At 39.0% G+C, this 27,985-nt stretch overlaps 4 protein-coding genes across 5 annotated transcripts in view; 2 read left to right on the top strand and 2 right to left on the bottom strand.

Annotated features, from left to right (window-relative positions):
• Nucleotides 1–1,331, top strand: part of ca12 (carbonic anhydrase 12) — a 9,885-nt gene extending 8,554 nt beyond the window's left edge. The window contains exon 8 of the mRNA XM_087178320.1: nucleotides 5–1,331. Coding sequence (XP_087034446.1) covers nucleotides 5–562 — 558 coding nt within the window. The 3' untranslated portion in view covers nucleotides 563–1,331. The remainder of the gene's footprint in view (nucleotides 1–4) is intronic.
• A 9,195-nt stretch (nucleotides 1,332–10,526) lies between these two features.
• On the top strand, nucleotides 10,527–18,533 carry man2c1 (mannosidase, alpha, class 2C, member 1). Its single transcript, XM_023422469.2, has 26 exons — nucleotides 10,527–10,716; nucleotides 11,329–11,454; nucleotides 11,547–11,670; nucleotides 11,773–11,843; nucleotides 11,921–12,098; nucleotides 12,195–12,384; nucleotides 12,843–12,949; nucleotides 13,044–13,154; nucleotides 13,265–13,357; nucleotides 13,484–13,600; nucleotides 13,675–13,770; nucleotides 13,878–14,023; nucleotides 14,344–14,467; nucleotides 14,924–15,045; nucleotides 15,142–15,227; nucleotides 15,323–15,469; nucleotides 15,558–15,637; nucleotides 15,732–15,826; nucleotides 15,916–16,020; nucleotides 16,115–16,271; nucleotides 16,363–16,506; nucleotides 16,730–16,839; nucleotides 16,947–17,026; nucleotides 17,145–17,287; nucleotides 17,382–17,485; nucleotides 17,574–18,533. The coding sequence occupies exons 1-26, from the start codon at nucleotides 10,616–10,618 to the stop codon at nucleotides 17,677–17,679; spliced, it is 3,063 nt and encodes a 1,020-aa protein (XP_023278237.1). The 5' UTR covers nucleotides 10,527–10,615; the 3' UTR covers nucleotides 17,680–18,533.
• neil1 (nei-like DNA glycosylase 1) lies at nucleotides 17,998–23,323 on the bottom strand. 2 transcript variants are annotated; one of them, XM_023422471.2, is made up of 10 exons: nucleotides 22,993–23,319; nucleotides 21,788–22,269; nucleotides 21,586–21,705; nucleotides 20,894–21,002; nucleotides 20,698–20,791; nucleotides 20,456–20,577; nucleotides 18,695–18,722; nucleotides 18,537–18,607; nucleotides 18,224–18,437; nucleotides 17,998–18,130 (listed from the first exon to the last, which is right to left on the bottom strand). In XM_023422471.2, exons 2-10 carry the CDS (start codon nucleotides 22,237–22,239, stop codon nucleotides 18,087–18,089), a joined length of 1,254 nt encoding a protein of 417 aa, XP_023278239.1. In that variant the 5' UTR covers nucleotides 22,240–22,269; nucleotides 22,993–23,319; the 3' UTR covers nucleotides 17,998–18,086. The 2 variants fall into 2 exon arrangements, with proteins under 2 accessions (XP_023278239.1, XP_023278238.1); XM_023422470.2 differs by having other exon boundaries at nucleotides 17,998–18,437; nucleotides 22,993–23,323.
• A 104-nt stretch (nucleotides 23,324–23,427) lies between these two features.
• commd4 (COMM domain containing 4) lies at nucleotides 23,428–26,565 on the bottom strand. The gene is made up of 8 exons (XM_023422472.2): nucleotides 26,498–26,565; nucleotides 26,134–26,205; nucleotides 25,952–26,017; nucleotides 25,829–25,868; nucleotides 25,041–25,160; nucleotides 24,233–24,313; nucleotides 23,943–24,119; nucleotides 23,428–23,838 (listed from the first exon to the last, which is right to left on the bottom strand). The coding sequence occupies exons 1-8, from the start codon at nucleotides 26,498–26,500 to the stop codon at nucleotides 23,801–23,803; spliced, it is 597 nt and encodes a 198-aa protein (XP_023278240.1). The 5' UTR covers nucleotides 26,501–26,565; the 3' UTR covers nucleotides 23,428–23,800.
• Nucleotides 26,566–27,985: the final 1,420 nt, after the last annotated feature.

The raw sequence follows: 27,985 nt of genomic DNA, 5'->3' as shown, positions 1-27,985 counted from the left end.
GCTCTATCAGCTCCTTCCAAGTGGCTCAGAGAAGCTCCATGCTGGCAAGAAGAAAGACCTCAAGAACCACCAGAGTGTGACTCTGTCCAAGTCCAAACAACAGACGCTGAATCCATCCCTGCGGAAGAAGAGCCAGACCAACCGGTCTGTGGGAAAGTTAGGACTGGCTGAAGACGCACTCTGCTACGTCTCGCTGGAGCAGAGAGTTTTCCATCAGCTCAAACAGTCCCACACTGAGAACCAGCTGGTTCACACTCTCAGAGATGTAGTTTTCCCTGAGCTCAACCTCAAAAGCTACCTGGACTGTAAATCTGATTTAGCCCTCCCCACTATCAGAAATATTCTTCGTGGACGGCCAACAGAGGAGGTGCTTGAGTTGGATCGCTCTCTGACAAAAGCCTTGATGAATCAGAAGAAGACTTCCACAGTAATCAAAGTCAAATCAAATCAAAGTGTGCCAATGACAAACTCTGGTAGCCTCTCCCCTGCTACTGTTCCCAGGAAGCCACACAGCCAGGGTTATCCACATCCTTGGCTTCTGCCAATGGAGTGGGAAGACTAGATTCCTGACATAGTTGAGACTCACATTATGTCACTTTCTGTAGCGGACATCATTCGTGTGTCCTATAATGAAAGACTCATTTTCAAGCCACGCCCTGCATTTCTTTGACTTATGTTTCTCACAAACCTATTTAATATTTAAATTATTCTTTCCAGTATGTGCACATAATTATGAGTTCTATCAGAAAACTACTTTAGTATGAGTTCATTTACTGTAGTTATTGTTTTTGCACACTTAACTCATACGCATAACCACTTATCACCAGTGACTGTGCTCAGTACTGTAAGCAGATTCTAAAACGTTAAGCCAATCTGAATATGTTGTCTGATTTTTGTCATGGAAATTTGCAAAAATAAGAAATGGCTTCTTTTTCACAATGGCTTATAGGTGTGCTTGCAAAACGTTGCCTCGCCATACAATGCTTTATAATAAACTTCTTCGAAGCACATATTTTGTGCTTGGAAAACTGTACGCATCAAGCTACATGTAGTACACAAAATATCTGGCAAGGAACATTTATAATGTTATACTGTATGCCAATTTCATTTCTATAGTATGGTAATTGTGAAAGCTAACTAGTAATTTTTGTCTTGCACAAAATAGAGATGCAGCTAAACCAAAAGAATTTGCAAGAGCTTAAGCGCTTTACACAACATCCCTGTCTTTGACAATTTGTACATCTGTTCAAATTGCCATTTCCAATACGTAAGGAAACAGCTACTGTACAATAGATAGGGAACTTTTCAATAAAAGCATTATACCTAAATCACACATGGTAAATTTCTTCTCGACTGCATTTGCACCTTTCACTCTGAACTTATAGAAATGGTATTATTAGAATGTATTTTCTCTGCCAGCTTAGTCTTCTTCAGGGTCACAGAAAGTTGCAGAGCAAAACACAGGGATATAAACACACTATGATATTTAAATTCTATACATTTATCTTCTATATCTATACAGCAGAATATGTAAAACATGTAAGGTTCTGAGCTGCCCCTTTTTTGAACATAAGCATAGACCAGAATAGAAGAAACTGCCTGTGCCTGTCTGAGCCAGGTTTTGATCTACTGGTGTTCATCCATGTCATGGAAGCGAGCTGTGTTGTGTCTTACATTGAAACTGTCCAGGTCCAGGTCGAGACCTTTGGAAACAATGACACACACACCTGCTTTGCCTAGTGATTGGGTCTTATCAGTCATGACTACCAGTGGTGAATGCAACATGGATAATAAATAACAAGCGTTGCTGACCTTGTTGTCTTTGCTACCAGCTGTTGTGCAGTTAAAATTTGCATTATAACGTTACAACTGCCTTTGCTGTTCCTCATTCTTTGTATTTTCTGTAACTAACCAACTGCAGAGTAAACAATCTGCTTCCTGTTTACAACAACACGCGCAATGTACATTAATGATCCTTTGATATGTGTTTTCAGGTGTGTTATTATGGATGGAGATTATTGATGATATCCAGCTAAAACAGTCGTGTGTTTTTAAAACGCTGTTTTAAAATGAAAGCATATTAGTGTGGACATAGCCTGAGCAGTACCACTTCTTCAGGGCAGACTGGACACTACAACGACTCGCTATCAGAAAGTGATGTGACGATCCAGTTGGACAGGCGCTAACTGGTTAGCTTGCTAACTTTAGTAGAAGAAAAGAAGTGATAGAAATTTTGGTTTCCACTGCTAGAGACAGGAATGAAGTTTAAGGCTGGCTATGTTGCGAAACTCACATGCAGCTCCTTTAAATCAACTATCTACGTATATTAAAACATTCTTCTCAACTTCTCAACTAGTTAAGACACAGACATTTACACTAGCTGTGTGTGTGTGTGTGTGTGTGTGTGTGTGTGTGTGTGTGCTACGCAGTTGCTATAAAAAACATGATTAGATCCAGGAACGAGATTTTTACTGTTAAATGATGCTAAGAGCTGATTGCCAAACAGCAGGATATTGAGATCAAATGACCTTAAAACTTTTCTGCAACACTTAGTTCATTGTGTCTGAGTGAGTCTAAACTGTGAGCTTGTGTCACGAAAAGGCTTGTTTCTCATATAAAAGACTTTGAAGATGATTTAATTTTTTTTTAACTTTTTTTTGTTTTCTTTATCTGTCATGAAAACCCCTTTAAATTTTAACTCTTCTTGTCTTTGAATGGTGTTTCTAGGGTGTCTTTCATTTTCACCTTCTTTTCTCTGTTTTTCTTCACTACTTAGCTGATCCATCTTGGATGAACACTGGTATGTTGCTTTTCTGTGCATTTTCTACATTTACACTTTCCTTTTTGCCATATGTTGTCTTCATCTTCATCTTACACTTGGGCAGCATTGAGGGATCCTCCCTTTGTGAGCCACAAACATCTTGTTTTCTCTTGTGGAATTTTAATAAATAAGCAATTCAGTAGTTAAAATGACCTTTTCTCTGTCTGAATTTAATTCAGTTAACTAGTTAATAAGGGAAAAGAATAATTGCTCCAATATCAAAATCATGGCTTTACATTTATAGGTAATCATTTACCAAACTAAATCATTACTAGAATAAATGTAGAGTATGTTGCATAGAATAGCCTATATGATACACCACTGGTAATTACTTTAGAATGTTACAACATAACAAATATTTATTTTACCATTTAAACTATTAAACTATTAAACTATTGTTTTAATTATAATAAAACACTGTATACAGATATAGAAGCCCACGCACCAAATGAACACATGGAGGAAAACAATCCAGTCATCACATAATCCTTTCTGCCTCTGTTGCCCCCATACTCTGCAGGTCTACTGGTTACCATTGTGGTGGGCTCTGCACTGGGACTTGTTCTCATTGTCTCTTTAATATGCTGTCTATTAAGGCAAAAAAGGTAAGTCAAGGGCAAAAACAACAAAACAAGACCACAGTTATGCTAATTGAAATCATGTTCTGTACATAATACATATAAAAGGTGCTATTCGTTAAGCTTGACCAATCATAGCTGGTCAACTTGATGATTGTCATCATTAACACTTGAGATGAGAGCTTTTAAATTTGATGTTTGATAGATGGCTCACACATTTTTTGAAGATGTCTGAATCTCCCAAAACTGAAGTTGAAAGAGCTGAACTATTTTAGTGGGCAAATTTGGTGTTTTCCATGACTGACTTTAGAGGGTGAGATATATAAAGTTGACAATTGCAGAGGATATTTCAAGAGAATGGCAAACTTAATTGAACCATACATCTAGGGTTTAAAAAAGGAGAGATGGAGTTTACAGGGGTTGCGTCCTCATTAGTTGAGATTTTTGGGAATGTAGACTCACTTGTGCCGCTCTTAGTCATCCATGACAGTGTGACATTTAAATTTTGAGCCCATTTTGTGTAATTGTGGTTTTCTATAAAAGATAAGTGGTACCCTGGAGAATATTTTCTTTGGGTTGCGTTGCTTTGTAATTAGAGATTTTTTATGGTACATAGTTAAGAATACATTTGAGAATTAACTTGAGAAATTAATTCGAGAAAAAAGCTTTTGAAGAAAGTGTAACAGTTACATTGAATCATATATTAACACTCATATAGTGCGTATTTGTGCACAGTTTTTTTTAGGAAGGTGATTTTTAATAAAAAGCCTAGCAGTAAACAGATTATTGAAAATGTTTGGTTCTCTCAGAACTGTTTAACAACTGAGGAAACAAGATGAGACATGCGCTAATTTCTTCAGGTTTTAGTATGGGAGGAACTGAATCCATAGAGGAACATTTGATGACAGTGCTGTGTTGTAACCCTAAATAACTTCTGCCGTCAGGAGGAAACACATGCAAAGAGAATTTAAAAAATGTATAATGTCCATATTATGTAAAACTTCAGTTTATTTGAGAAAATAAGTTGGTTCTGAAATTAAAACTGAAGGAAATGAAAACATTCAAAAACCTTAGTGACTAATAGAAAAAACTGAAAGTATTATGAATATTTTTATAAACATTTAAAATATTGTTTCCTACCAGCATTAAAGCCTGACAAGCAGATCAGTCAATAAAGGTTTCCAAAGATGAAATGGCCGTTCATAAAGTTAAGAAAGAATAAAAGAGGAGAAGACGTGCTAACGGATATCACCCTCTTTTATATCTTTATGTTATTGATGCACAATCTGCTTTTGGAGGTGACAGACTGAGTGACAGTCTCATCATAGATGGGTTTTCTCCATTGAACAGTGTCAAATGTTTCTTGTTTCTTCAAATTTTCCACCTATACTTCTTCACAACCTCCGAAGTAATTATGTTTCCCTACAGCAAATTATCAGCAACAGCAGTTTTCTATTCAAACATGGCTAATGTCTCTGTAAAAATGAACAAGCTGGTTCAATTTAATTTAATTTAAATGTTGAGTTAGGCAGATTAAGAAACTTCAGTTAGAGTTGACCAACTTTAAACTTTAAGTTTAATCAGGAAGTTTTTTTTTTTGTGATACCAACACAGTCATACAAACCTAAATCCTTATTGATAGAACATAGAAAGTTCCATGAAGCCAACAAATACAGTATGTATTGATTTATTGAGTTGTACAAACATGAAAATAAAAGCATCTTGTTGAATTAACTGATCTTTTTAAGGCAGCAGTTTGCTTATTCAGTATAGTATAGTTCAGGTGCAATGTTAAGTTCACTCAAAAAATGTAACTGCGTAATTTGCCCACAGAGCTTAAGTTTCTATTTTCGAACAGTACTAGCCTCCATAAAATTAATTCATCAAAAAACATTCAGAATTTTTTTTTATCTGATTTCAAAACTGACAGTGGACTTTTTGGTATGAATCTACTTAGTATTAACACTTCCATGAGGCATAGCTACATATTATGGCAAATGCCACATATTTGACATGTTTCAATAGCCATTAACATTTATCTAATAAAACTGTATGCGAAATAGCCTTGGCCTATTGTGCTTTTACTATAGAAGAACAACTATAAATGTACAGAAGTAGAAATTATGAAATATAAAAGCTTACTGCTTAACTTGTAGTGTTGTAATTAAATTGCACGAACTTTTAAGTAGCACATCATCTCTTTACTGAACAAATAACGTACTACAATATTCTATATTTAACATATAGTCTATAATATAACACTTTTAGAACATCTGCATGAAGCATTTTTCTGTGACTTACAGGCCTTTTTCTTGTTATCACAGGCCTTGTGTTGAGTGTTGTGACCATGTGATGTGTATGTGGGCATGGTGGTGTGTTTGGTATGCAAAACTGAGTGTGATGTAGTTTTAGGGTAGAATCATTTGTAAAATTCGAGCAGACCAACTGAAGCAGTGATACTGTAGCTGCCGTTAACTTAGTCAGCTTGCCACTACGCTTTGCACTTTACTATATTTGAGTCCCAGAACTTTGCCTGAACAATTGCCACTACTGATGCCCGTGAAAATTTTTGTATTAGCTCTAATGTATACCTCAGTCCTTTGGGATAGTCTTTGATAAGGCAGTAAAGTGTTGAAAAGGCATTAGGAACGTCTTCAGAGTGATGTGCTCCTGCAGTACCAACAGCAGCATTGACAGTCTCTTTTGTCAGCAACTCTTTGACTCTTTCTTCCACCCTCCTCTGTAACAATGACAAGGCCAATGTATACTCCTCTGCTCAACTGGAAGTTTAAAGAACACAATGAAGTATTCAGTGATTGAGAATGTACCATCACTAAACCAACCTTCATTTACTACCCTATGTTGGGAAAGACACAATCACAACAAAGGCAGCATTATGATACATTATGCATTACACCAAATGACATGATGCCAGTTTAAATAGAAAAATCTTACTTTGAGACTCCTGGATATTAATTATTACACAATAGATAATTAAGTGTAATTTACTGTAAGTCTAATAGTAGACTGTATCCCTCGTCACTAAACCAGACCAGTGGAAATATATGATGCTCTGTCTGCTCAGCCACGGCTGGACTGGACATATGATGTAGGAGCAATGAAAGGCCAAACCTGCTTTTTATAATAATACTCCTGTTGAAATAGGTTATTGAGAAAAAAACAACACAATATGATAAAAATCTTAACTGCAGAACAATATTAACAGCATTACTTAAGGAGAGAAGAGCTGTTTGATTTGATAGGTGGGGCAAAAGTGTGGCAATACTTTGTGATAGTTTTATTGATTAGACTTTTATGTTCCCACTCACTGGGGCAGGATGAGTCATTGTTAAGGATTTGTGCTGTGTCAACAATCACTCATTATACTATATAGTGTGGCGAGCATTTAGTAGTGTTGTCCAGATGTCTAGTGAAGTTGTTACATCATAAATAACAGACTCAAAATATCCCATGATTAACTGTAAAATACCAAGCACAAGTACAAGTGTGCAATCAAGGGCTGCTAACTGAATGCTAACTATTATCATGCATGTCACAGAGGAATGGAATGACCTGAGTCGTTTTTGATTTTGGCAGGTAACACAATATACACCTCTGTATAGACCTCCATGTATAGTAAAGCCAAGTAGTGGATTATTCCATACACATTATTACAGTTGTCTAGTTCTTCAGGAAATTAAGTGTCCATTTAATGACCCAGTAAACCCTAAGTACAGTTAAGCTAATGACCGTAACAGCTTTTCATCACATTAGATTTGACAATGACTGACACTATTTCTACAAATGACACAAGGTTATTTTTGATTGATGGTTGAGGGATTGTGATCAAAGAATAGAATAAAATCAGAATATGATGACTTGTACATCATGGGATTGACTGTGCAAGCCAGAGCTGCTACTACATCACGCTCTGTGCACTTGTCAAGTCCATCAAAGCAAGATCAGTAGAAACTAAGTGGCTAAACTGTGCACTAGTCTGTAAGGAGAAAAACAAAGGACTTGTCAGTGGTTTCCTTATAACATAAAACACATTTATAAAATACAAATATACACAAGTACAGCCTTGTGTTACATCAATAGAGTCTTCATACATATTACAACATGAAAAAAACATGATAGAGTCCTTTAGGACCATGGAAAGCAAGGTTAGTGATTGGGTAGTGGAATAAAAGTTAAGTAGAGCATTAGGATTTTCTTTGATTCTTCTGTAGGTCAGTATGACAGTAAGTATAAAGGGAGTTGGTTGATCCAGGGAAAAGGTAAGTGCAGAGGGTCAGTAGATAAGTATATTAGGTTGAGCAAACAGGTCAGCATTGGGTTGGTTTTGGCTCTTACAGGCCATTAAAATGTAAAATTCTGCAGTTGGGAAAATTGACTAACAGAAAAAACGAAAAGTAAAACAAATTCTTGAATCAATAAACACACACAATTTTGATATTCAAAAAGAAAAACTATATTCAAATGTAAGTTTTAGATGCCTCAAAGTTTGATATTTGTAAATCTGAATTTAAAATATATATATTAAGAATTTTTACAAAACAATTCCCTGTCTTCCTGAGAACAATAATGGCAGTCTGTCTTCAATGTCAGACACAGGAGACTCACCATCAGCAATCCCCTTCGTTGTTTCCTGTCATTCATATACCAAAACTATGAAGAGTCACTGTAATAAATGTACCTTTTAAAGGTGTGTTTTGATTGATATACGCACCAACTATATGAAAACAGTAATAATAAGTTAAAAAAAAAAACATTAAGCATTGCAGTATTTATCTATAGTTTACCTGCTCATCATTAATTTGAGATAGCATTTTGATAAGTACAAACAGGGTTAAAGTCTGTCTTTAACTTGGGAACTCCTGATCCAAAAAGGAAGTTTCTTACGGCACATGGTGCTGTAGAAGGTGGACCAGTGGTTGCCTATGTATTTTTGCAGAGGCCAAGCATATTGGTCAACTAAGGAACCTATGTTGCTGAAACTTCTGTTCTTGAACTGATTAGTTGAGCACAATTAAACTTGATATTTCAAGTACACCCAACATTTTAGTTGAGCTGACTCAAGATTATGACATGAGGTAGATAAAACCTCAAATCCTCATGAACAGGCAGTTTTAGTGGAAAATATGGACAAATTAAGAGTTGTGGGGGGGGGGGGAATGGTCCTAGCTTTTAATCACTTCAACATCTTGCTCATATTTTATGGAACTAAATAACAAACATTATCTTGAAAGAAAACCTCACCAACATGATTAAATAAACCGACAGCTGACATTCATTTGAGACTGCAAGTTGCACGTATTTAAAGATTCATTTAAACTCTGAATATCCTGTGGTTCTTTTATTTCTTAGATCCGCTGCTGAACAGGACAAAGCCAAAGGTGTTGGATACAACATTGGTGAGAGAGATGAGTACAGCTCAAGAGTATAGCTCCCAGGACCTTGATTCAAATGAACTCAATAACCATTTGTCCTTTCGCACCACTCGTACTGTTACTGTTTGTGAATTTGTCCCATGGGTCAGTTTGGACATGTGGTGGAAGCACGCAAGGTTTGAGCAGATCACTTGATGAATGTTGCAAGCAGCTCTGGGGTTTTGGGAAGTACTGTTTTTTTTCTCAAGCCGCAGTCTGGACTTCCTTTGCTGTGTTGTGGCCGGCAGAACATGATAGGTCTCCATGCTGGACGTTTAAAAGGTTGTTTTATGTTGTATGACTACTTCCTTAGAGGAGGAGGAACATCTGTCCTCTCAAATCCCCTTTTATTTATCTGACATGATGTGGTCAGTTTCTGGAGAAGAGCTCCAGGACACTTCCAGGCAAACACAGTCAGGCCAGAGCTGAACTGGTGAGAATCTCAGGTCAAGTTAGAGCATGGCACCCGTTCCCTTGGGCTGTCTTGGCATGGTGGAAAGCCCAACCACAGTCCAAACAATAGGGGGATAGGAGTCGACAGACATCCCTGATGGTAGGGTGGCCTGAGAGGGATGGGCTATACCACATTTCCACCAACCCTCTACTTAGAGCTGCTCTATGGATTTTATAATAAAAGGCCACTCAGCTTCGTACAAATACAGAAACACACAGCTCTTTCCCTGTGAATAATGCTGAGAGAAAAAAGCCTTTTGTATATTCAGACTGCATGTGGGCTGACCCCTAACCCCTGTCCCCCGTCCGATCACGAGATTAACTCCCAGAACTCCTCAGTTTGACTGTAGCCTGTGAAGTTAACCACAGGATCCCTGGAGAGTTATTACATCATCATGTCATCCTCACAGGGTTTCTCTTGGGAATTTTATCATTTATTCTGTCTTTATCATATCCATACATTTCTCTTGGATCATTCTTGATGTTCAATGTATTTGCATGCTTATTGCACTTTTACTGTAAGCCCAAACATTAGATACTTCTCAGCAGGCTACCTGATAAAATGAGGAAATGATTGAATTGTAAAAAAAAGCACAGGGGGAAGGTTTCTCTACAATAAAATCTTATGGTGTTGCATTGATCTTCCGCAACAAAGTGTTATTTACTAGTCCTCCAATACAAGGCTTTTTTGCCTGCTTGTTGCTGCTTGTGGCGTCATTTCACTGTTGACATCCCGTGTCACTCCGTATGTTAAACTGTTTTGTAAATTTTATTTGTGCCATAGTGTTTTTCAGCTGTTACTTTGTGTATAATAAAATATAGTAAATAACTGAATAACTGCCATCCCAGTAATACATAATAAATAAATACTTATGTGTTTTTAAATAAAATTTCATTTTCATTGCATTTTTTTTCATTGTATTTTGTAACTCTGAATGAAGTGTAGTGTGTTTACTTTTAGCAGTGAATCATGCTATCAGTGACTTATCTTGATCTTAAATGTGTATTCTCAACCCTCAACCCCCCCAAATAAATTAAATAAGGTCTCTAGGATTCCATGATTTCACCAATCCTCTCTGTTAAAGACACCGACATATCCACTGGTAGCACTGGCACATTTCACCTGCCCCTTCTGATCTCTTCATGAATGAAGTACTGTATCACATTGTTGCCAGTCGTCGAACGGTGCTGCCATCTAGCGGCCTGTTATTTTAACTGCAATAACAAAACGTTTCACTTCCGGGTCTTGTCAGCAGATTTGAGTTATAGCCATTGGTGTGTGAGTGCTCGCTGTTTTGCAGATCTGCAGGTGTTTGCGTGTTAGTTTTGTGATGTATCACCAGCCTGTGCTGAAGAACAGACGCACTCTTCTCGAGAGGGCAGAGAAATTTGTCTCTGATATTTACTTCACAGACTGTAATCTGAGAGGACGGTAAGGCTTCTTCCACACAGCTGCGCTGACTTGGACAACATCGAATTGAACGATCATGTGCGAGAGACCAAACATATTTGTGTGACTTCTTGTGCTGGTTTCTGCAGAGGATCGTTTAATATCAAATCCATCCAGATCATGTAAATCACGGCCGCACGTCATGCTGATCGCAGTGCTTCTCATCAGCTGGGCACTGGTCTGCAAGATAGTGTGGACGAAAAAAAACTAAATAAATCTACAGGGAGTCATTTCTAATATTAAAAAGTAAATTACTAATGCCTTCGTCATACTTAATGCTAATTTTCCGCTAAATATTTTAGGCTCTAAAATAAATGATCATATACAGCTATAAAACAAATGTCCACATGATGTCCACATCTGCTCACGTGCTCTGTAGTTGATGCGTATGTTATTGCAAACTGCACATTGATCAGATCTGGTCAGAGCATCATGTGCAGTGAGAATGGATTTCTTTGGTTTGACTTGTTGCTCATCTTAATTTAGGGTGTAACATTAGAGGGATAGTGAAGGCCCTTGAGTGAAATTTAAAGTGTTATTCATGATTTTGAGAAATAAGTTTGCCTCTGCTCTATGAATGATTATTGTCTGCAGACTCTATGGAGACTCTCACCCACTGGAATCCCTCACCTCCCTCTTGTCCCGTAAACGGATCACATTCACAGAAGCTTCCAAGCAGAACTTTGCCCCTTATAAAGTTGGCGATACCTTTGGACCGACGTAAGAGATATTGTCTGATTTTATCACTGTTGTATCTTTTATTTTTATTTATAATATTGGCACTAAACCAAGCTTGATGATGCTTTTTCAAGGTGGTGGACTTGCTGGTTTAAGGTGACCCTGAAAATCCCTGAATCCTGGAGAGGGAAAGAGGTTCATCTTCTGTGGGAATGTGATGGGGAAGCAATGGTATGGAGAGATGGACAGCCAGTACAGGTAACGTATTCACATCAGATGAGCTGAAAGTGGTAAAATTGCTATGCTTAGCCGAACGTGTAGATTTTATTGCCATGTGTAACACACTGTATGGATTTGCAGGGCCTGACTAAAGAGGGTGAAAAGACGAGTTACATCCTATCTACCTGTCTGAAAGATGAGGAGCCACACAGGTCAGTTATTCAAAACATGAGTTCATTGCTATTTCTGTAACAAACGTGGCTTACTGAAGGTTTGTCTCATTCTTTAGTGTCACCCTTTATGTAGAGATGGCCTGTAATGGGCTTTTTGGAGCTGGTCAAGGGTCCATGATTGCAGGTCCAGATCCCAACAGGAAGTTCTCTGTGCAGAGAGCTGAGTTGGTGGTATTTAACCGCGCTGTAAGGGAGCTGCTGACAGATTTTGAGTTGCTTATTGACATTGTGAAGGTATTTTCACACAGAACAATGCATGACGAAGCATTACTTTAATCAAATGGAATTTCAAACATACAGTCCTTTCCATTCTTTGCACTTTCGCCACAGGAACTAGGAGAGGGGGAGCAGCGAGGCTACCAGGCACTCTTTACTGTGAATGAGATGGTCAACCTCTGTGATCCCTCTGATAACAGCTCTTTCTCGAAAACACGCAGTTTGGCTCGTAACTTCCTCAGCCAGCGAAACGGGGAAAGCCAGCACATTGTCCATGCAATGGGTCACTGCCACATAGACTCAGGTCCCTTTTTTTTGTTTGTTTTTTCTCAGATTACATACAGCTGAGTATCAAATCCCAATACTGTTGGTACTGACCGGATTGTATCTGTACTTGGCAGCAACAGTGCAGTCAGATTGTAATCTTGTTACTTATTCCTGAATTAGCTATTTCATGATTTAAATCATAATTTTGCCAATTTTAGACTATTTTATTTAGGTACATTTCTCATGAGACTCCTTGTGTTTACGCAACATCAAGCATTTTAGAACTGGGCTCTGTTGTTAAATGAAAAGAAAGAAAAACATGTTTCAAAAAAGTATTGTTTTGGTATTTTTTACCAAAACTCAGGTATAGAACATTCTTACATGACACCCACCCGTATTACTGTATTGAATAACAAATAGAAAATGTACATAAAATCATGCAATATTTGAAAAATGTTTCAAATTAGTTCATTTTTGTGACTCTCTTATTTGTAGCCTGGCTGTGGCCTTATGAAGAGACCATTCGCAAATGTGGCCGAAGTTGGGTGACGGTGATCCGTTTAATGGAGAAGAACCCAGAGTTTGTGTTTACTTGCTCTCAGGTAATTCCACACTGGTATAGTTTTCTATGAGCCATAAAGGTTCTCCAAACAAGAGCAGTCCTCTTCAGTTTAGACCTTTTTGCTTTTTGTCCAGGCCCAACAGTTCCAGTGGGTGAAGAGCTGGTACCCAGGACTCTTCTCCCAGATCCAGCATTACGTGAAGAAAGGCCAGTTCATTCCAGTGGGAGGAACGTGGGTGGAAATGGTAAACCTGATTTCAGGAATAAGTAAATCACATATCACATATTATGAATTTAGCTGTATTATTTGGCCTGCTGTCACTCAGCCCTTTTTAATGACATGTTTGCCTGTCAGGATGGCAATCTGCCCTCAGGTGAGTCCATGGTCAGGCAGTTCCTGGAGGGCCAGCGCTTCTTTAACCAAGAGTTTGGGATGCATTGCAAAGAGGTGGGGATTCATAAAACATGTCTACATAACCTGAGCTAACCTCTGTATAAAATCTTTGCTATACTTGTGGCTTTTTCGTATGCAATTGAGCACATAATATAAGGATCTTTTCTCTTTACTCTTTAGTTCTGGCTTCCAGATACATTTGGCTATTCCGCTCAACTTCCTCAGATAATGCAGGGTTGTGGCATTTCCAACTTTTTGACACAGAAGCTGAGCTGGAATCTGGTCAACACCTTTCCTGTAAGTAGGTAGTAAACACTGGCTTAAAAAAAGTATGTGACATGTTTTGATTTTACAGTTTTGATTTCTCTTAGCACAACACATTTTTTTGGGAAGGTCTGGATGGATCCAAGGTTTTAACACACTTCCCTCCAGGAAATTCCTACGAAATGAAAGGAAAGATTGAAGACGTGAGTTTGGTTTCTTGTAAACATAATATGATAAATTAAGTCTGTGCAGAGAATTTTTACAATGCTTACAAAACCTTCCATTCATCTGGGTTTTTCTCTTCCCACAGCTTGTGAAAACAATAAAAAATAACAAAGACAAAGGCAGAGCCAACCACAGTGCGTTGCTGTTTGGGTTTGGTGATGGCGGAGGCGGACCCACGCAGCTGATGCTAGACAGACTGCACCGGCTTCAGGACACAGACGGGCTTCCCAAGTAGGTTCCGGTCACTTGTGAGCCCCAGTGACCAAGCCCAAACTTAACGGGAAACAAAAAGAATGAGTCAGTAGATTTATATTTACTTTTTCTGTACCGTGGGATTTCTATGAATCAAAAGGGCGTGTCAGCACGTAAGCAAGAGACCACGCCATAATTTATGAATACTACAGGATATGAGTGATGTCTACTGATGTCTTCATGGCGCTGTTTCACAATAATAGTTCATACATTCATGTTTTGGTTAGAATGAAATGAATGACGATTGTCTACCCAGAGAGGTCATTGCTCACTTCCATCACTTCCTTGTGTGTTTTCAGAGTCCAGATGTCCAGTCCTGATGAGCTTTTCGCACAGCTTCGGGCTGACTCAGCTCTGCTGTGCACCTGGACCGGAGAACTTTTTCTGGAGCTGCACAATGGCACCTACACCACAGAAGCACAGGTAGAATAGAAATCTGTTCACAGTCCTCATTGTAAAATGAAATTATTCTTTCTGAATCAAAACTAATAGGATTCCTCTGAGAAAAAAAACACAAATAGGATAGAACAGTCAGACTAACTAGAATTGTGCATTATAAAATTATAAAATGCATATTTTTGAATAGTATAGATTATTTACATGATGGATTTACTTGGATTGTTACCTTTTACCAATCTTAGTGTATATATATATATATTTACTAAGATCCACTAGTATCTTACAAAATAAGACAGTCCCTCACAACACCACAAAATAGGAAAAAAAGGGTCATACTTTATGCAGGGTCATGCACGGAGTAGATAAGGAGATCTCAATGAAAAGATAAAAACAATGCCAACTAGTTATGCGTTAAAACAATTAAAAATGTTTGTGCTGTATAAAATGCAGTTTTCTTTATGCTTGCTTTGTTGTTTCCAGATTAAACGAGGGAACCGCCAGTGTGAGAGCCTCCTTCATGATGTGGAGGTAGCCAGCAGCTTGGCCCTGTGTCGGGAGAGGACATTTAAGTATCCTGTGGAAAAACTGCAGGAGCTCTGGAGGTCCAGGCACACCCATTAAAGCTTGATGATGCTGATAAATAAATAACTGGTGTCTGTTGTTACTGTTTGTTTTTTTTTTTTTTCATTGTCGTCCAGGCTGCTGCTTCTAAACCAGTTCCATGATGTGATCCCTGGCAGCTGCATAGAGATGGTTGTGGAGGATGCACTCAGGTATTATGAAGGTACAGTTTTCATTACAGCAGCTGTCCATTGAAATCAGAGCCATGTTGTTACATAGAATTTTCCAAAATGAAAACTACATCACAATGTGTCTTAGATATCCGTAGTGATGGTACTGCACTGCTGCATGAGGCGTGTGGAGCCCTGGGGTCCAAAGGAAACGGTGTCGGTGTGTTCAACTCTCTGCCATGGGAGCGCCATGAAGTCATCCAAATTCAAGATGGTGCTGGTAAACCTGATCTTGGTATGTTAGATACTCATAACGATTAAGTTGTTGCCCTATGAAACTACAACTTTATATCTGATGTTATGTGGTATCTGTGTTGCTGCAGCTCTGGTGAGCGTCCCCAGTGTCGGTTTATCTCCTGTCAAAGACACACAGCCGATGACTCCAGTCTCTGTCACTGTTCAGGTGTGTACTATATAAGGTATAGATCATTTAATTAATTTAGCCACTGTATGTTATAATTTAATTTGGACAACTGAGGTGCTGTGTAACATTACAGGCCGACGGCACCGTCCTCATGGAGAACGGGACTTTACGGACTGTTGTAAACAAAGATGGCACTTTGGCTTCACTGTGTTTAATCAATACAAACAGGTACTGTGAAACCACATGCGAAACATCTCTCTGTGTCTAATACAACATTAACATTAATAAACACCTGTCTCACCCTTTATTGGTTTCAGAGAAGCCGTCTCTGACAGCTGCCATGGGAACCAGTTTGTCATGTTTGATGATGTCCCGCTGTACTGGGATGCTTGGGATGTAATGGACTACCATCTTCAGACAAGGTGTCAGTCATTACTCTTACATCCATCCTATGACACCACGAAACTCATGAGAGTGTGTGCAGTTATTGTAGATATGAATACTGTGACCTTACAGGAAGCCGGTGCTGGAGGTGGTGCAGCCTGTCCGTGTGGTGTCCTCAGGTGGGCTACGAGGGAGTGTCAGCTTCATCCTCAGGATCAGTGATAAAAGCACCGTCACACAGGAGATTGTCGTGGACGCCATGTGTCCTTACATCAAATTCAACACAGAGGTACCTTACAACATCAGTGATATCTGGAGAAATTTTGAGATGAATTCTTCAGTACCCAAGAAATCCCCAATGCTGAATCCTCCACTTTCAGGTGAAGTGGGCAGAGTCACACAAGTTTCTCAAGGTGGAATTCCCGGTGCGAGTGCACAACCCCAATGCAACATACGAGATCCAGTTTGGCCATCTGCAGAGACCAACACACAGGAACACTTCATGGGACTGGGCCAGATTTGAGGTACGCCACTGTGGAGTCAAGTGAATGAGTAGTGATTTTTCTTTTTAATCTTAATATACCCTGATCCCCACAGTGTTTTGACAGCCGAACCTTGTGGCTTGTTTTGGTCCTGCACACCGAAATTGTCGGAAAACAGATGTCAGTGATGTTGCTAGAATGACGGTAGTGCTGCTGAAGTGCTTTGTAATGTCCTTACTGTTTTACATCATGGTTTCTGTCTTAGGTTTGGGGTCACAAGTGGGCTGACTTGTCAGAGCACAACTTCGGAGTTGCACTGCTGAATGACTGTAAATACGGTTATTCAGTCCACAAGAACACAATGACGCTGTCCCTGTGAGTTTTCCCACTTGTTAATATACAACAAATTCTACAAATAGTACAATTCACTTACAGCTATTTTAAATAAACCTTGCATCTAACAGTGGATGTCTTTACTGTAGACTGAGAGCACCTAAGGCCCCAGATGCCAATGCTGACATGGGGACTCACCATTTCACCTATGCAATCATGCCACATACAGGTTTCATTTGTGTTTCGGATGCATTTTTGAAAATAAAGCATATTCATTCGAATTTAAAACTGTTACTGTGACATATGTGAAACACAAATGTAACGTGATAATACTGTCTTTTGTATAGGATCCTTCCAAGACGCCTCTGTGATCCAGTGTTCGTACAACCTCAACTTCCCTCTGAGGTTAATCCAGTGCACTCCTGACACTGTGCCCTGGAGTGCCTTTTCTGTCAGCACTGAAGCAGTCATCCTGGAAACCATTAAGCAGGTATCCTGTGAGCACTCAGCTTGACCTAGCTTGACTTAATCCACTCAGCCCATTAAATGTTATTTACTCTAATTGCACGATTATGCATGACAAGGCCGAGGACCGGAAGGGAGCACTTGTAGTCCGTCTGTACGAGTCACATGGGAGCAGTGCGACTGCAACTCTCCGCACCACCCTTTCAATGAAGGAGGCATGGCAGTGAGTATTTCTATTTTTGGTGTTACCTGCTGTCTGGCATCATTTATGTTGTATAGTCTGCTAACTTTTTTCCCCTCCCTTCCTTCAGTTGTGACCTCTTGGAGAGACACACCCAACCAGCATACATTACATCAGAGGGAATTACTCTGAACTTCAGCCCCTTTCAAATTGTGTCACTTCTTCTCATCTTGTGATTATCATGTCTTGGGGAGATCACATCTGGAATACTGATTAAATGTATGTGTGATGGAGAGAATTAAACTTTGTACAAATAAAGAATTCAGACTATATGACAGTCAGACCAATATAGACATTGGTCCTGAAGGTAGAATTTAGTAGTTTCATAGTAACTATGAAATGAATCATCAGGTGCTGCTCTGTTTACAGTCTATTATGTCTGTCAGGGGTCTGTCTAGACTTGATTGATACTGAGTGCAGCACATCTATTTGAGGGACGCACTATTGCCAAAAAGCCCCAAATACTTTTGTTTCAAATCAGACACTTGCAGAAGTTTTGTCGTAGTGTGTTTTTATTAAAAAACAGTTAATAGTATAAAAACTTAAAAACATGCCTCCCTTTTTCCCCCATTCCCCATTTTTATTACTCGTTCTGTCTGGTAACTCTGCTGCTCCGCCTCAGTGAGCCTGCAACAAGGATGAATCCATTAGATCAAAATTGGTTCTAAAATTCCCTCAGTTGAAACAACTTTTCACTTTGGGAGAAAATGAAGAGCTCACCTGCAGTTGGCGCTGCACTGCTGCCTGCCCTCCTACGTGCAGTTGATCGCTTCTCGTGCTGTAGTGTGTTTACTTCCCGGCTGTTTTCGGTCAGTTTTTTCTTTGATCTGGCTTCCTTCCAACCTCCATCCTTTTCTTTTTTTGGTGTTTTGGTCACAGTTTCCTGTTTAACCACTCTTTTCTTCGTTGTGCTTTCAGAGCGACTCCTGGCCAACTAATGAAATCAAACTTTTGTTCAGAGGTACATTTGTAGACTTTAATACAAGCCAAGCAAAAAAACAAAACAAAATAAAGGCTGTTAATCTGTTAATACCTTTTTGTTGTCTGTGTAATCATGGTCATCTTCTTTCTTTGCTCTCTTTTTTGCCCTGGGGGACTTTGAATCTGTGATGAGCAAAATCGATGACACCAGATCAGTGAGGCTGTTCTCAGATACATTTAAGGTGTTTAATGTATTCAAGTATTACACACCTTTAGGTGCCATGGGGCCTGGGTCCCCCTGGAGGTAGAACAGTATGTATTAGTGTCAGTGATATACATAATCTTGAGCCAGAGATTAAAATATACACTCCCCTCCAAAAGTATTGGAACAGTGAGGCCAATTCCTTTATTTTTGCTGTAGACTGAAAACATTTGGGTTTGACATCAAAAGATGAATATGAGACAAGAGATCAACATTTCAGCTTTTATTTCCAGGTATTAACATCTGGATCTGATACACAACTTAGAAGATAGCATTATTTGTAACGGAACACCAAATTTTTAGGTGAGCAAAAGTATTGGAACAGATAGACTTAAAATAGATTAAAGTGTTTAAGACTTAATATTTATTTGCAAATCCTTTGCTTGCAATAACTGCATCAAGCCTGTGACCCATTGACATCACCAAACTTTTGCATTCTTCTTTTGTGATGCTTTTCCAGGCTTTCACCACAGCCTGTTTCAGTTGTTGTTTATTTTGGGGGGGTTTACTCCCTTCAGTCTCTTCTTTAGCAGGTAAAATGCTCTATAGGCTTTAAGTCTGGAGATTGACTTGGCCAGTCGAAAACCTTCCACTTCTTGCCCCTGATGAACTCCTTTGTTGTGCGTTTTGGGTCATTATCTTGCTGCGTGATGAATGATCTCCCAATCAGTTTGGTTGCATCGTTCTTTAAATTGGCAGACAAAATGTTTCTGTAGACTTCTGAGTTCATTTTGCTGCTGCCATCATGTGTTACATCATCAATTAAGATTAATGAGCCCGTTCCAGAAGACGCCATGCAAGCCCAAGCCATGACATTACCTCCACCGTGTTTCACAGATGAGCTTGTATGTTTGGGATCATGAGCATATTTTTTGTTTCTCCAAACTTTAGCCTTTCCATTACTTTGGTTAAGGTTCATCTTTACCTCATCAGTCCATAAAACTTTGTCCCAGAATTTTTGAGGCTCATCTCTGTACTTTTTTGGCAAATTCCAGCCCGGCCTTCTTATTCTTCTTGCTAATGAGTGGTTTGCATCTTCTGGTGTAGCCTCTATTCTTTTGTTCATGAAGTCTTCTGCGAACACCTGATACCTTCACTCCTGCCCTCTGGAGGTTGTTGCTGATGTCACTAACAGTTGTTTTATGGTATTTCTTTACAGCTCTCACAATGTTTCTGTCGTCAACTGCTGCTGTTTTCCTCGGTCTACCCATTCGATGTCTGTTACTTGGTACACCAGTGGTTTCTTTCTTCTTCAGGACATTCAAAATGGTTGTACTGGCTATGGCCAATGTCTTTGCAATGGCTCTAATTGATTTTCCATCTTCTCTCAGCTTCACAATTGCTTTTTTTCACCCATAGACAGCTCTCTGGTTTTCATGTTAGTTACACCTCTAACTATAAATGCTATATATAAAAACTATAAAATCCAAATCTGAAACTGAGCGTAGACATTCAGTGCTATTAATTGTTTGAATAATCAATGTAATAGGACACACCTGGGCAACAATACACACCTGTCAGTCACATGATCCAATTCTTTTGCTCACATGAAAAATGGGTGTGTTCAAAATAAAAGGTGCTATCTTCTAAGTTGTGTATCAAATCCAGATGTAAATACCTGGAAATAAAAGCTGAAATGTTGATCTCTTGTGTCATATTCATCTTTTGGTCTCAAACCCAAATGTTTTCAGTCTATAGCAAAAATAAAGGAATTGGCCTCACTGTTCCAATACTTTTGGAGGGGAGTGTAGGCTGTTCCTTGAACTCACTTTGAACCACATCGTTCTGCCATTGTGGTCCCGGATAGATTTCATTCCATCCACATAATAACACTGCAGCCACGCCTCAAAGTCAGAGTAGTCTGCCTTCTCAGGGTCATAGCCCTTTCCACCTACAGTAAGTCATAAAAGGTTTCAAAAAATCAAAGACATTTCACAGGAAAATGAAACCGTAAGGATGAAGCCTTTCTCTAAAGGAAAGCTAACAATCCTTGAGACACGTAATCACTGACCTAGGTTGACCACCTCCAGAGGTACTGTATGACACAGTCTGAGCAGGTCCCCCATCTCCACTTTCACTCCTTTGTTTTTAGCTCTGTCTGACGTCTTGGAAGGAAAACAGAGAGGCAGTGTTAGAAAATGCAGAGTGATTGTGGTTGAGTGTCTGATGATATGAGAAATGCGGTTGTCCTTTTTGGGCCCTTTCACCTTTGAGTCAGCAATCTCATTTTTCACAGACTTGCCACTTTCACATAAATCTTCTGACTCGAGGCCTTCGAGCACGGTCCTGGCAGACACGAAGGGCGGAATGTTCAACCTTTAAAAAAAAAAAAATAAAAAAACTTAAAAGGCCTCTTCTCTAAAACAATAAGGCTGTTTTGTCTTCAGTGTTTGAATCAGTACAGCTCCCCACGGAGAGTAACAAACTGAAAAGTGAAAGAAACCATTCATTTCATATCTGAAGGACACAGACCTTGGAAAACATGTAGCGATGTATAAGCCTACTGTGAGTGCCAGGCTCTCCGTCCTGTGAATGTGTGTGCCACTGGTTATATCTGGCAAGGATATCCACCTGCAGACTAGACATACGAATACATCTACAGTAATATTTGAGTCTCCCTTTAAACAAGCAAATACTGTAATACTGATCAGGGATGAACTCATCCAACATTTTCTGTTGGATCAGATCCTATCAGATTCTGATACCTCAACGCGGGGTACTGATCTGATACCAGTGCTCTCTTTTTCCCAAATTTGACATCTGTATAAACCATAATTAAAATGGATTGTCATGTCAAACCTGATACCGACCCATTTAATAAGGTCAGTATCTGTAATAATAATGTACAAATGGATAAAGTGTCATTTGAATAGTTGTGCGGGATGCGTATGTTTATCACCTGAAAAGGATTTCAGCCCTCAGATAGTTCCCGATACCATTGAAGTACTTCTGATTGAGCAGAACTTCACAGATGGGCCTGTCAAAAGCACGGTCAGACAGGTGCGACACGACGTTCTCCCTGCAAAATGTTTTACAGGTCAGTGCGATAGTGATATTTTCACTGAACATGGGACACAAGTGACACTCGTAACATGGCTAACCTGAAGCTCTTGTACTCAAACATGATGCAGGGCCCTCTGTCAGGCTGCCAGGCCCCATTGGGATGCCAGCTGCCAAACCTGCGTGCATCCACAAAGCTCAGCACTCTGCAGGGTGTCTCGTTGGAATAAAAACGTAAATGGGCGTGTTTGGGCAACTCATCCTCTGTGGTGAGACGGAAATAGCCAGACATTCCAAAGCGGAAGACAATTTCCATGGGTTGCTCTTGTCCTGCTTTCACCCGCTCTTTAGGGCCATCGCTCTTCATGGGCGTCAGCATGAGCTTCACTTCCTTGCCTCTGGAAGCAGCTGTGATGCGATAGGCCTCACAGGTGAAGGGCACATCGGGACTTTTGCTGACTTCAGATTTTCTGACCGGTCCAGTGAACACCACTCCCTGACACATTTTGTTTACATAAAGGCTGGCCAGGTGGAGCTCTGGTCCCTCAGGCATTTTGATGGAACAGATGAAGCTGTGCTACAACTGCAGAGAAAAAAAGAGCAAAGATTACATCACAAAATACTGAGGGCATGTCATCTGTTTTCAGTGAGCTACAGAGATTTTACATTATACAATTTAAAAACTTACACATGGTAGCTATTTTTGAAGTTAATTCAGTATCTGAACACTCAATGTGTTTACAACGAACTACTTAACTAATTAAACTAACTTCATAAATTAAATATCAAAAAGTAATTATATTACATACAGTGCGGTCCAAAAATCTGAGACCACCATTCAAAATACTTCTTCTTCCATTACAGCTTTAAGGTGTGTTTGGGGTCATTATCCTGCTGCAGTATGAAGTAGAAGAATGCAGTCTCTGAGAAATGGGCTAGTACTTCTCCTAAGCCCTGGCTGCAAATTTAATTATTTTTAATTTGTCACTAATGGGTACATGATCGAATGCACTAGTGTAGTACATTATATAACTTCATGTATTCTTAAATGTTTCAAACATATTGATTATTTACAGTTTTACGTCAAAATACTACAGATTTTCAATGTGGTCTCAGACTGTTTGAAGCCACTGTAATATGCGTGTCCCGAATGTATTGTTGATTAATCATTTAACCCAGGCTGAAAAAAACATCCAGTTTCTACATTGCTCCATAACAAGGGGAAAGAGAACCGGTAGGAACCATACACAGGTAAAAACTGGCGTGCTCACTCAGGTGAAAGAGCACGGCGGTTCAAATAACTTACCCAAACCAGGAAATAGACTTCGCTGTTGATAAACTTGCTAATTTATCAAGCCGAAAGTGCAGTTTTTTAACCTACAGAGATTGTCTTGCTCCTCCACGCTACACCGGGCTGCAGCAATGGGCACATGTTACCAACCACAAAGCTTTCACAACATGCTTGTTACCAAACAACTTGTGTAACATCACTGTTCACCAATCATTCTTTTGAAAGTATCGCGAGATCTCCGCGCTTCTTACGCTCGTTATTTGTAATCGAGTAATTCTCAGGTATTTCTGATCTAAGTGGATGTTTTTGTCATACTCTCTAATAATGCATTGAACCGGTTTATATTAGATGCACGCTAGACAACCGTAGTAACCTAGCATGAGAAAACCGAGCAGCCCAATGCATGATGGGCGATGTAGTCGTTACGGATCCTGGGCGAGGATAGAAATATTTCAGTGTTTTACATGTTATTTATTTGTTTTATTTACATATGAGCATATTAAGACAACACACAAATTATCAACATCATTCTAATCAAATTTTGTTAAGTAATACTCAATATTTTACAAAAATGGTCCAATCAGTACTTCTGCTTCAGTGACAAATCACCCAGTCTGGAAACATTCTCAACAATTATTATTAATGTGGCGGAAAAACACAATGAAATATCAGTTAATCCAAATAAGGAATGAGCCTTTCACTTAAAATTTTTGAACTGCATTCATACAAACAAATTAGACTGTACAAGATGCAAGTATGGCACTTTTGGCAGTCGATCAGCACGCGATTCAGCTCTTGATCAGACATTTGAGGTCAGACTTCATTATAGTGCATTCATCATTGTCTGGGCTTGTTTGAGCTCTGTAGAAACACACAAAGGAATATAATAAACAAAATAAATAATAAAATTCATTTGAAAAGGAAAAACTATGAGAAAATTGTGATTTGACCAATGCAGAACTGACCTGCAAGCAGGACTCTGAACTTGTCAGCAGAGACAGAGACAACAGTCGTCTCTGTGGAGCCTGACTCTGCTCCTTGTGCCTGGAGTTTAAGCTGAATCACAGGTTCATTCACCTCTCGTAGCTCACTGGAGCTCAGGGTGTAATCAATGCGCCATGACACTGCATCCAATCGTCCTACTGAAATTCATGACAGAGCAGAATGAGTCAGTCAGCCTCACAAATAGCAGCGCTCATCATCAGTAGTTTTTGTCTTCCTCTTTGAAAAGGGCAAAACAGACAGAAATACTTACATCTCAGGCTCGTCTCCCTGAGTTTGTCTTGCAGTGCAGAGTGCTTGTCTTCATATGATTTGCAGAGTCCTGTTGTGTGTTCTAAAAGGTCAGGTGTGCATAATTAATAGTCAGGATTTATTTCAAGCATATTCACATAAAAGTGTTTTAATTCTGTATCAGCAGTACTAAGACTCAATAAACTGTCTCAATTAAACAGCATTAAAAGAGAACACAATGTCAAGCTGGCGGAGTCAACTGGGAGTGCTTAATACTAGTGAGGCACCAAAGTCACAATGCACCACACCACCCACAACACCGCAGTGCATTGTCCTTGCTTCACAATGTTCCCTTCAAGTACCAGCTGAATACACGTTGTACCAAATATATTACACAATAGGCAATTATAGTCAATAATCTCAAACAATAACACAGTAGGCTGTGATTTATGACCTGCATGTTTCTGGAAATGAGGCCATTGTTTGTGTCCTCCGAACTAAGGTCCATTTTCAATTTATATTTGACCTGCTGGGACTCATATTCTGGGCATATTTTCATAACAAATGTGCAAATATTGAAAATATCTGTATTCAGTAGCCCTTGGTTGTCTGACAGCTATATGGGTCTGCTAAATAAGCTCCCTTTAATGCAGAATAGCAATGAAATATTACAAGTAGTTTTAAAAAATTGGTCAGATGATTTGTTCTGCTCTCCTTCCATTTGGCAAAAAATGGGAGCATGGCAAGAGTTTTGGGCATGTGTGAGCATAGATTACATAACATAATCAGCATTTTTATACCAAACATGGAGAACACCACAGGGGACTGACCTTTTGGCAGACCGAGCTGCTGCAACTCACTGGATAGAGATTCACTGTCAACATCATGCTTTGCTGCACTGGAGAAAATGAAGCTGAGCACTGCCACACTAGCTTTGATGTCTCCACTCTCTGCAGAAACGAATGATGTCACAAATGCATGTTTTATAAAAAAAACAAAAAAAACAATACAATGCAAGTGTGATCATGTTATGGGCTTGTGTGTAAGGTAAATGAGTCAGATTTAAAGGCAGTACCAATGTAAGTAAGAGCATTTACTCAAATAATGTACTTAAGAACAATTTTGAGGTAGTTGTATGTGAGTTTTTGTGCCTCTTTAAACTTGTTTTTCACTACATCATACATAAAGTAGCTTCCCCTTGACCAACTACAACAGCAAAATGCTTACCATCAGTAACAATCCAATAATATGTACTTTTACTTCAGTATTCAGTGCAAGACTTTTATTTGTATAGGAGTACTTACATACTTTTACTTTAATTGCAAGATAAGCTTTGTTGATTGCAGGGAAACTTAACTGTCACTACAGCAGAAGTATAGGAACAAATGCATAGAAGTAACTAAAAAACTAGTATACTGTATGTGTGCATCTGCTATATACAAATGAAACAAATAAGACAAGGAAGCTGCAATAAGAAAATCAAATACAAAAGTTACACTATAAGCAATGAAACTGCGTGGAGGGTAAAGTGTCACGTGTCCAGTATCTTAAAATACCGTTAATGCACTTGTAGGTATAGTAAAGATCTAAATACTTTTTCCACAGAAGGGAGACTTACCAAACTTTGCATCTGCAGTAAGCTTTGCAACCTTGTCATACTAAAAATGTAAAGAGACAAGCAGTATTAATCATTGTGGGTGAAATGTGTGTGTATAACTTCAACTATATGTCAAAGTCTTACATCAATGCCTTCCCCAAGCAAATCCTTCAGCACTTGAGCACACAGGAGTTTCATCTTGACACTTGACTGTCACAGATCGTAAGGCAGAAGACACACGTATTATTACAAAACAAAATCATAAACTCACAATGAAAAATGATATTGCTGTATTGATTACGTATATGTCATTTGCAACTACTCACAATTTTCGCTAATGTGCTAATTTCGGCAAGCACCCAATCTGGGCAATCCAAATCTCCACAGAAACGGAACCGCTACATCAGACAAGACATAATAAACGTGTCAAATAATGTACTGCAACAAAAGCATCACCTCAAACACTGCAGCGTGAGCATTTACATTAGCCATCCATCATTAAATGCTACTAGCTAAGCTAGCCATTCTGCTAGCCATACCTGAAAGCCGGGCTAAACATAATGTTGAACTAAATAAATACGTAAAGCATTTACAAAGCATGCAACTAAAACGTCCTCTAAATAAAAGGACTTCTAAAGAAGCAAACGAGTTCAATAGTTGTTGAATAATACGACTGTTAAACGTGTTTACCATGGCTGTTGGTCAGCTGAGTAGCTGCAAATAAAAACAATATGAACAGGAAGAGTATTGCTGCTTCCTCTCATCTGATTGGACGATGGGGGAGCGGAGCAGAGAGGGGCGGGGCATGGCATTTTTTCAGCTTGAAAAGATGATGATCCTGATCTGAATCTTCTGTTTATCACAGCTTAAATAAAACACACATTGCATTGCTGAGTCACCTTGAATTTTCCTATTTATGTGAAAATGGGTTATGTACAGGATTTTGAACTGATGCTTTGCTTTTGAGAAAATGGTAAAATACTTCTGTTTGAGGTCTCAGAGATTACAGCTGTAAAACATGGTTAAATACAATAGATGTGAATATGATCTATATGTATGAGTGGTGTTGAAAGAGCAACACTATCTCTCTCAAACATCACACAAATCTATTTCGATCTATTTGTTATTGCAATTTGATAACAGAATGAACTTACCCCAAACAGAAGTTAGTGTTGCTATGTAGGATAATATTATTTCTTTGTCTGTGAATTGCTTTTTGACAAACAAAAGGGATACATCTGTGATTGAAATCTTGTGATCTGGTTAATTTGTGATGGAAGAAGTTTAAGGAGACCCAGATGTCTTAGAAGCATTTATTGAAGCTCAATGCATTGAGGAGAAGAGATGAGCAATACAAGTTTTAAAAAAGAGTTAACACTATGTTCCACCAAATTCTGGAGGTCACATTCTTTGCAGGCATATCTAAACGCATACAAAACTTACTACATTTCCAAGTCAGCAGTCCAGGCAGTACTTTCCCAAGGTTTAGCAACTGAAGGTCCCTTTTGTTATGACTTTATCATATCTTTACGACCTTAGCAACTGTTATTGGGTACTGGGCCAGCTTGAATCTATCAGTCTACAGGGAGACAGACAATGAACTATTGGTTTTGTGGAAACCTGTGGAAACCCTGTCTAATGCTACCTAAAGGCCAAAGAAGGAAAAGTCATGTGCAAAACCTTTAGGCATTTGTGAAAAGATGCTGTAAATGAGGCCATTTATAGTTTTTATTTATTATACTTGGTGCAGTAAACAGAAAAAAACCCAATCAAATTTGATGCAATCATATTTTGCCTTTGCAACACCAGTTCTCTCACGTACACTTGCAAACCGTTTTTCAAGGTACTTAGCAGGTAGGTTGCTCCAAGCCTTTTGGAGAACTTGGATTTAAGCTGTATCGTCCAATCAGACATTGAGGTCAGGGCTCTGTGGGGGCCATACCATCTGTTGCAAAGCTCTTTGTGCTACACTGAAGATACAGTAGTTCTTTATGGCTGTGGTTGCACATGTGAGGTCATTTTTGAGCTGCAGAATGAATTTGGGACCAAACAAGTGCCTCCCTGATTTTCTATTGCCGGTTTACAGGGTATAGTAAAATGCAACAATTATGCTGATGTTTGTCACCAAACAGAAACAGTAGAACATGTGCTCATTACTTGTAGGAGATGTAGCAGAAA

This window comes from Seriola lalandi, unplaced genomic scaffold (assembly GCF_002814215.2).
Source record: "Seriola lalandi dorsalis isolate HSWRI2012SDOR001 ecotype SW California unplaced genomic scaffold, Sedor1 jcf7180002054682, whole genome shotgun sequence".
Classification (NCBI taxonomy): domain Eukaryota; kingdom Metazoa; phylum Chordata; class Actinopteri; order Carangiformes; family Carangidae; genus Seriola; species Seriola lalandi.
The sequence above is the reverse complement of the archived record's forward strand: the minus strand, read 5'-3'. Positions and strand labels throughout refer to the sequence as shown.

Excerpts from the sequence above, each read along its gene's own strand:
- man2c1 (XM_023422469.2), top strand. The coding sequence starts at position 10,616 with ATGTATCACCAGCCTGTGCTGAAGAACAGACGCACTCTTCTCGAGAGG. Across the intron at positions 12,099-12,194 it reads TGCTTATTGACATTGTGAAG|GAACTAGGAGAGGGGGAGCA; the intron begins GTATTTTCACAC and ends CTTTCGCCACAG. Across the intron at positions 16,272-16,362 it reads ACATCAAATTCAACACAGAG|GTGAAGTGGGCAGAGTCACA; the intron begins GTACCTTACAAC and ends CTCCACTTTCAG.
- neil1 (XM_023422470.2), bottom strand. The coding sequence starts at position 22,239 with ATGCCTGAGGGACCAGAGCTCCACCTGGCCAGCCTTTATGTAAACAAA. Across the intron at positions 20,578-20,697 it reads TCTGGAGGTGGTCAACCTAG|GTGGAAAGGGCTATGACCCT; the intron begins GTCAGTGATTAC and ends GACTTACTGTAG. Across the intron at positions 18,438-18,536 it reads ATTACACAGACAACAAAAAG|TTGGCCAGGAGTCGCTCTGA; the intron begins GTATTAACAGAT and ends TGATTTCATTAG.
- commd4 (XM_023422472.2), bottom strand. Across the intron at positions 25,869-25,951 it reads TGCTTGGGGAAGGCATTGAT|TATGACAAGGTTGCAAAGCT; the intron begins GTAAGACTTTGA and ends TTACATTTTTAG. Across the intron at positions 25,161-25,828 it reads TACTGCAGATGCAAAGTTTG|AGAGTGGAGACATCAAAGCT; the intron begins GTAAGTCTCCCT and ends TCGTTTCTGCAG.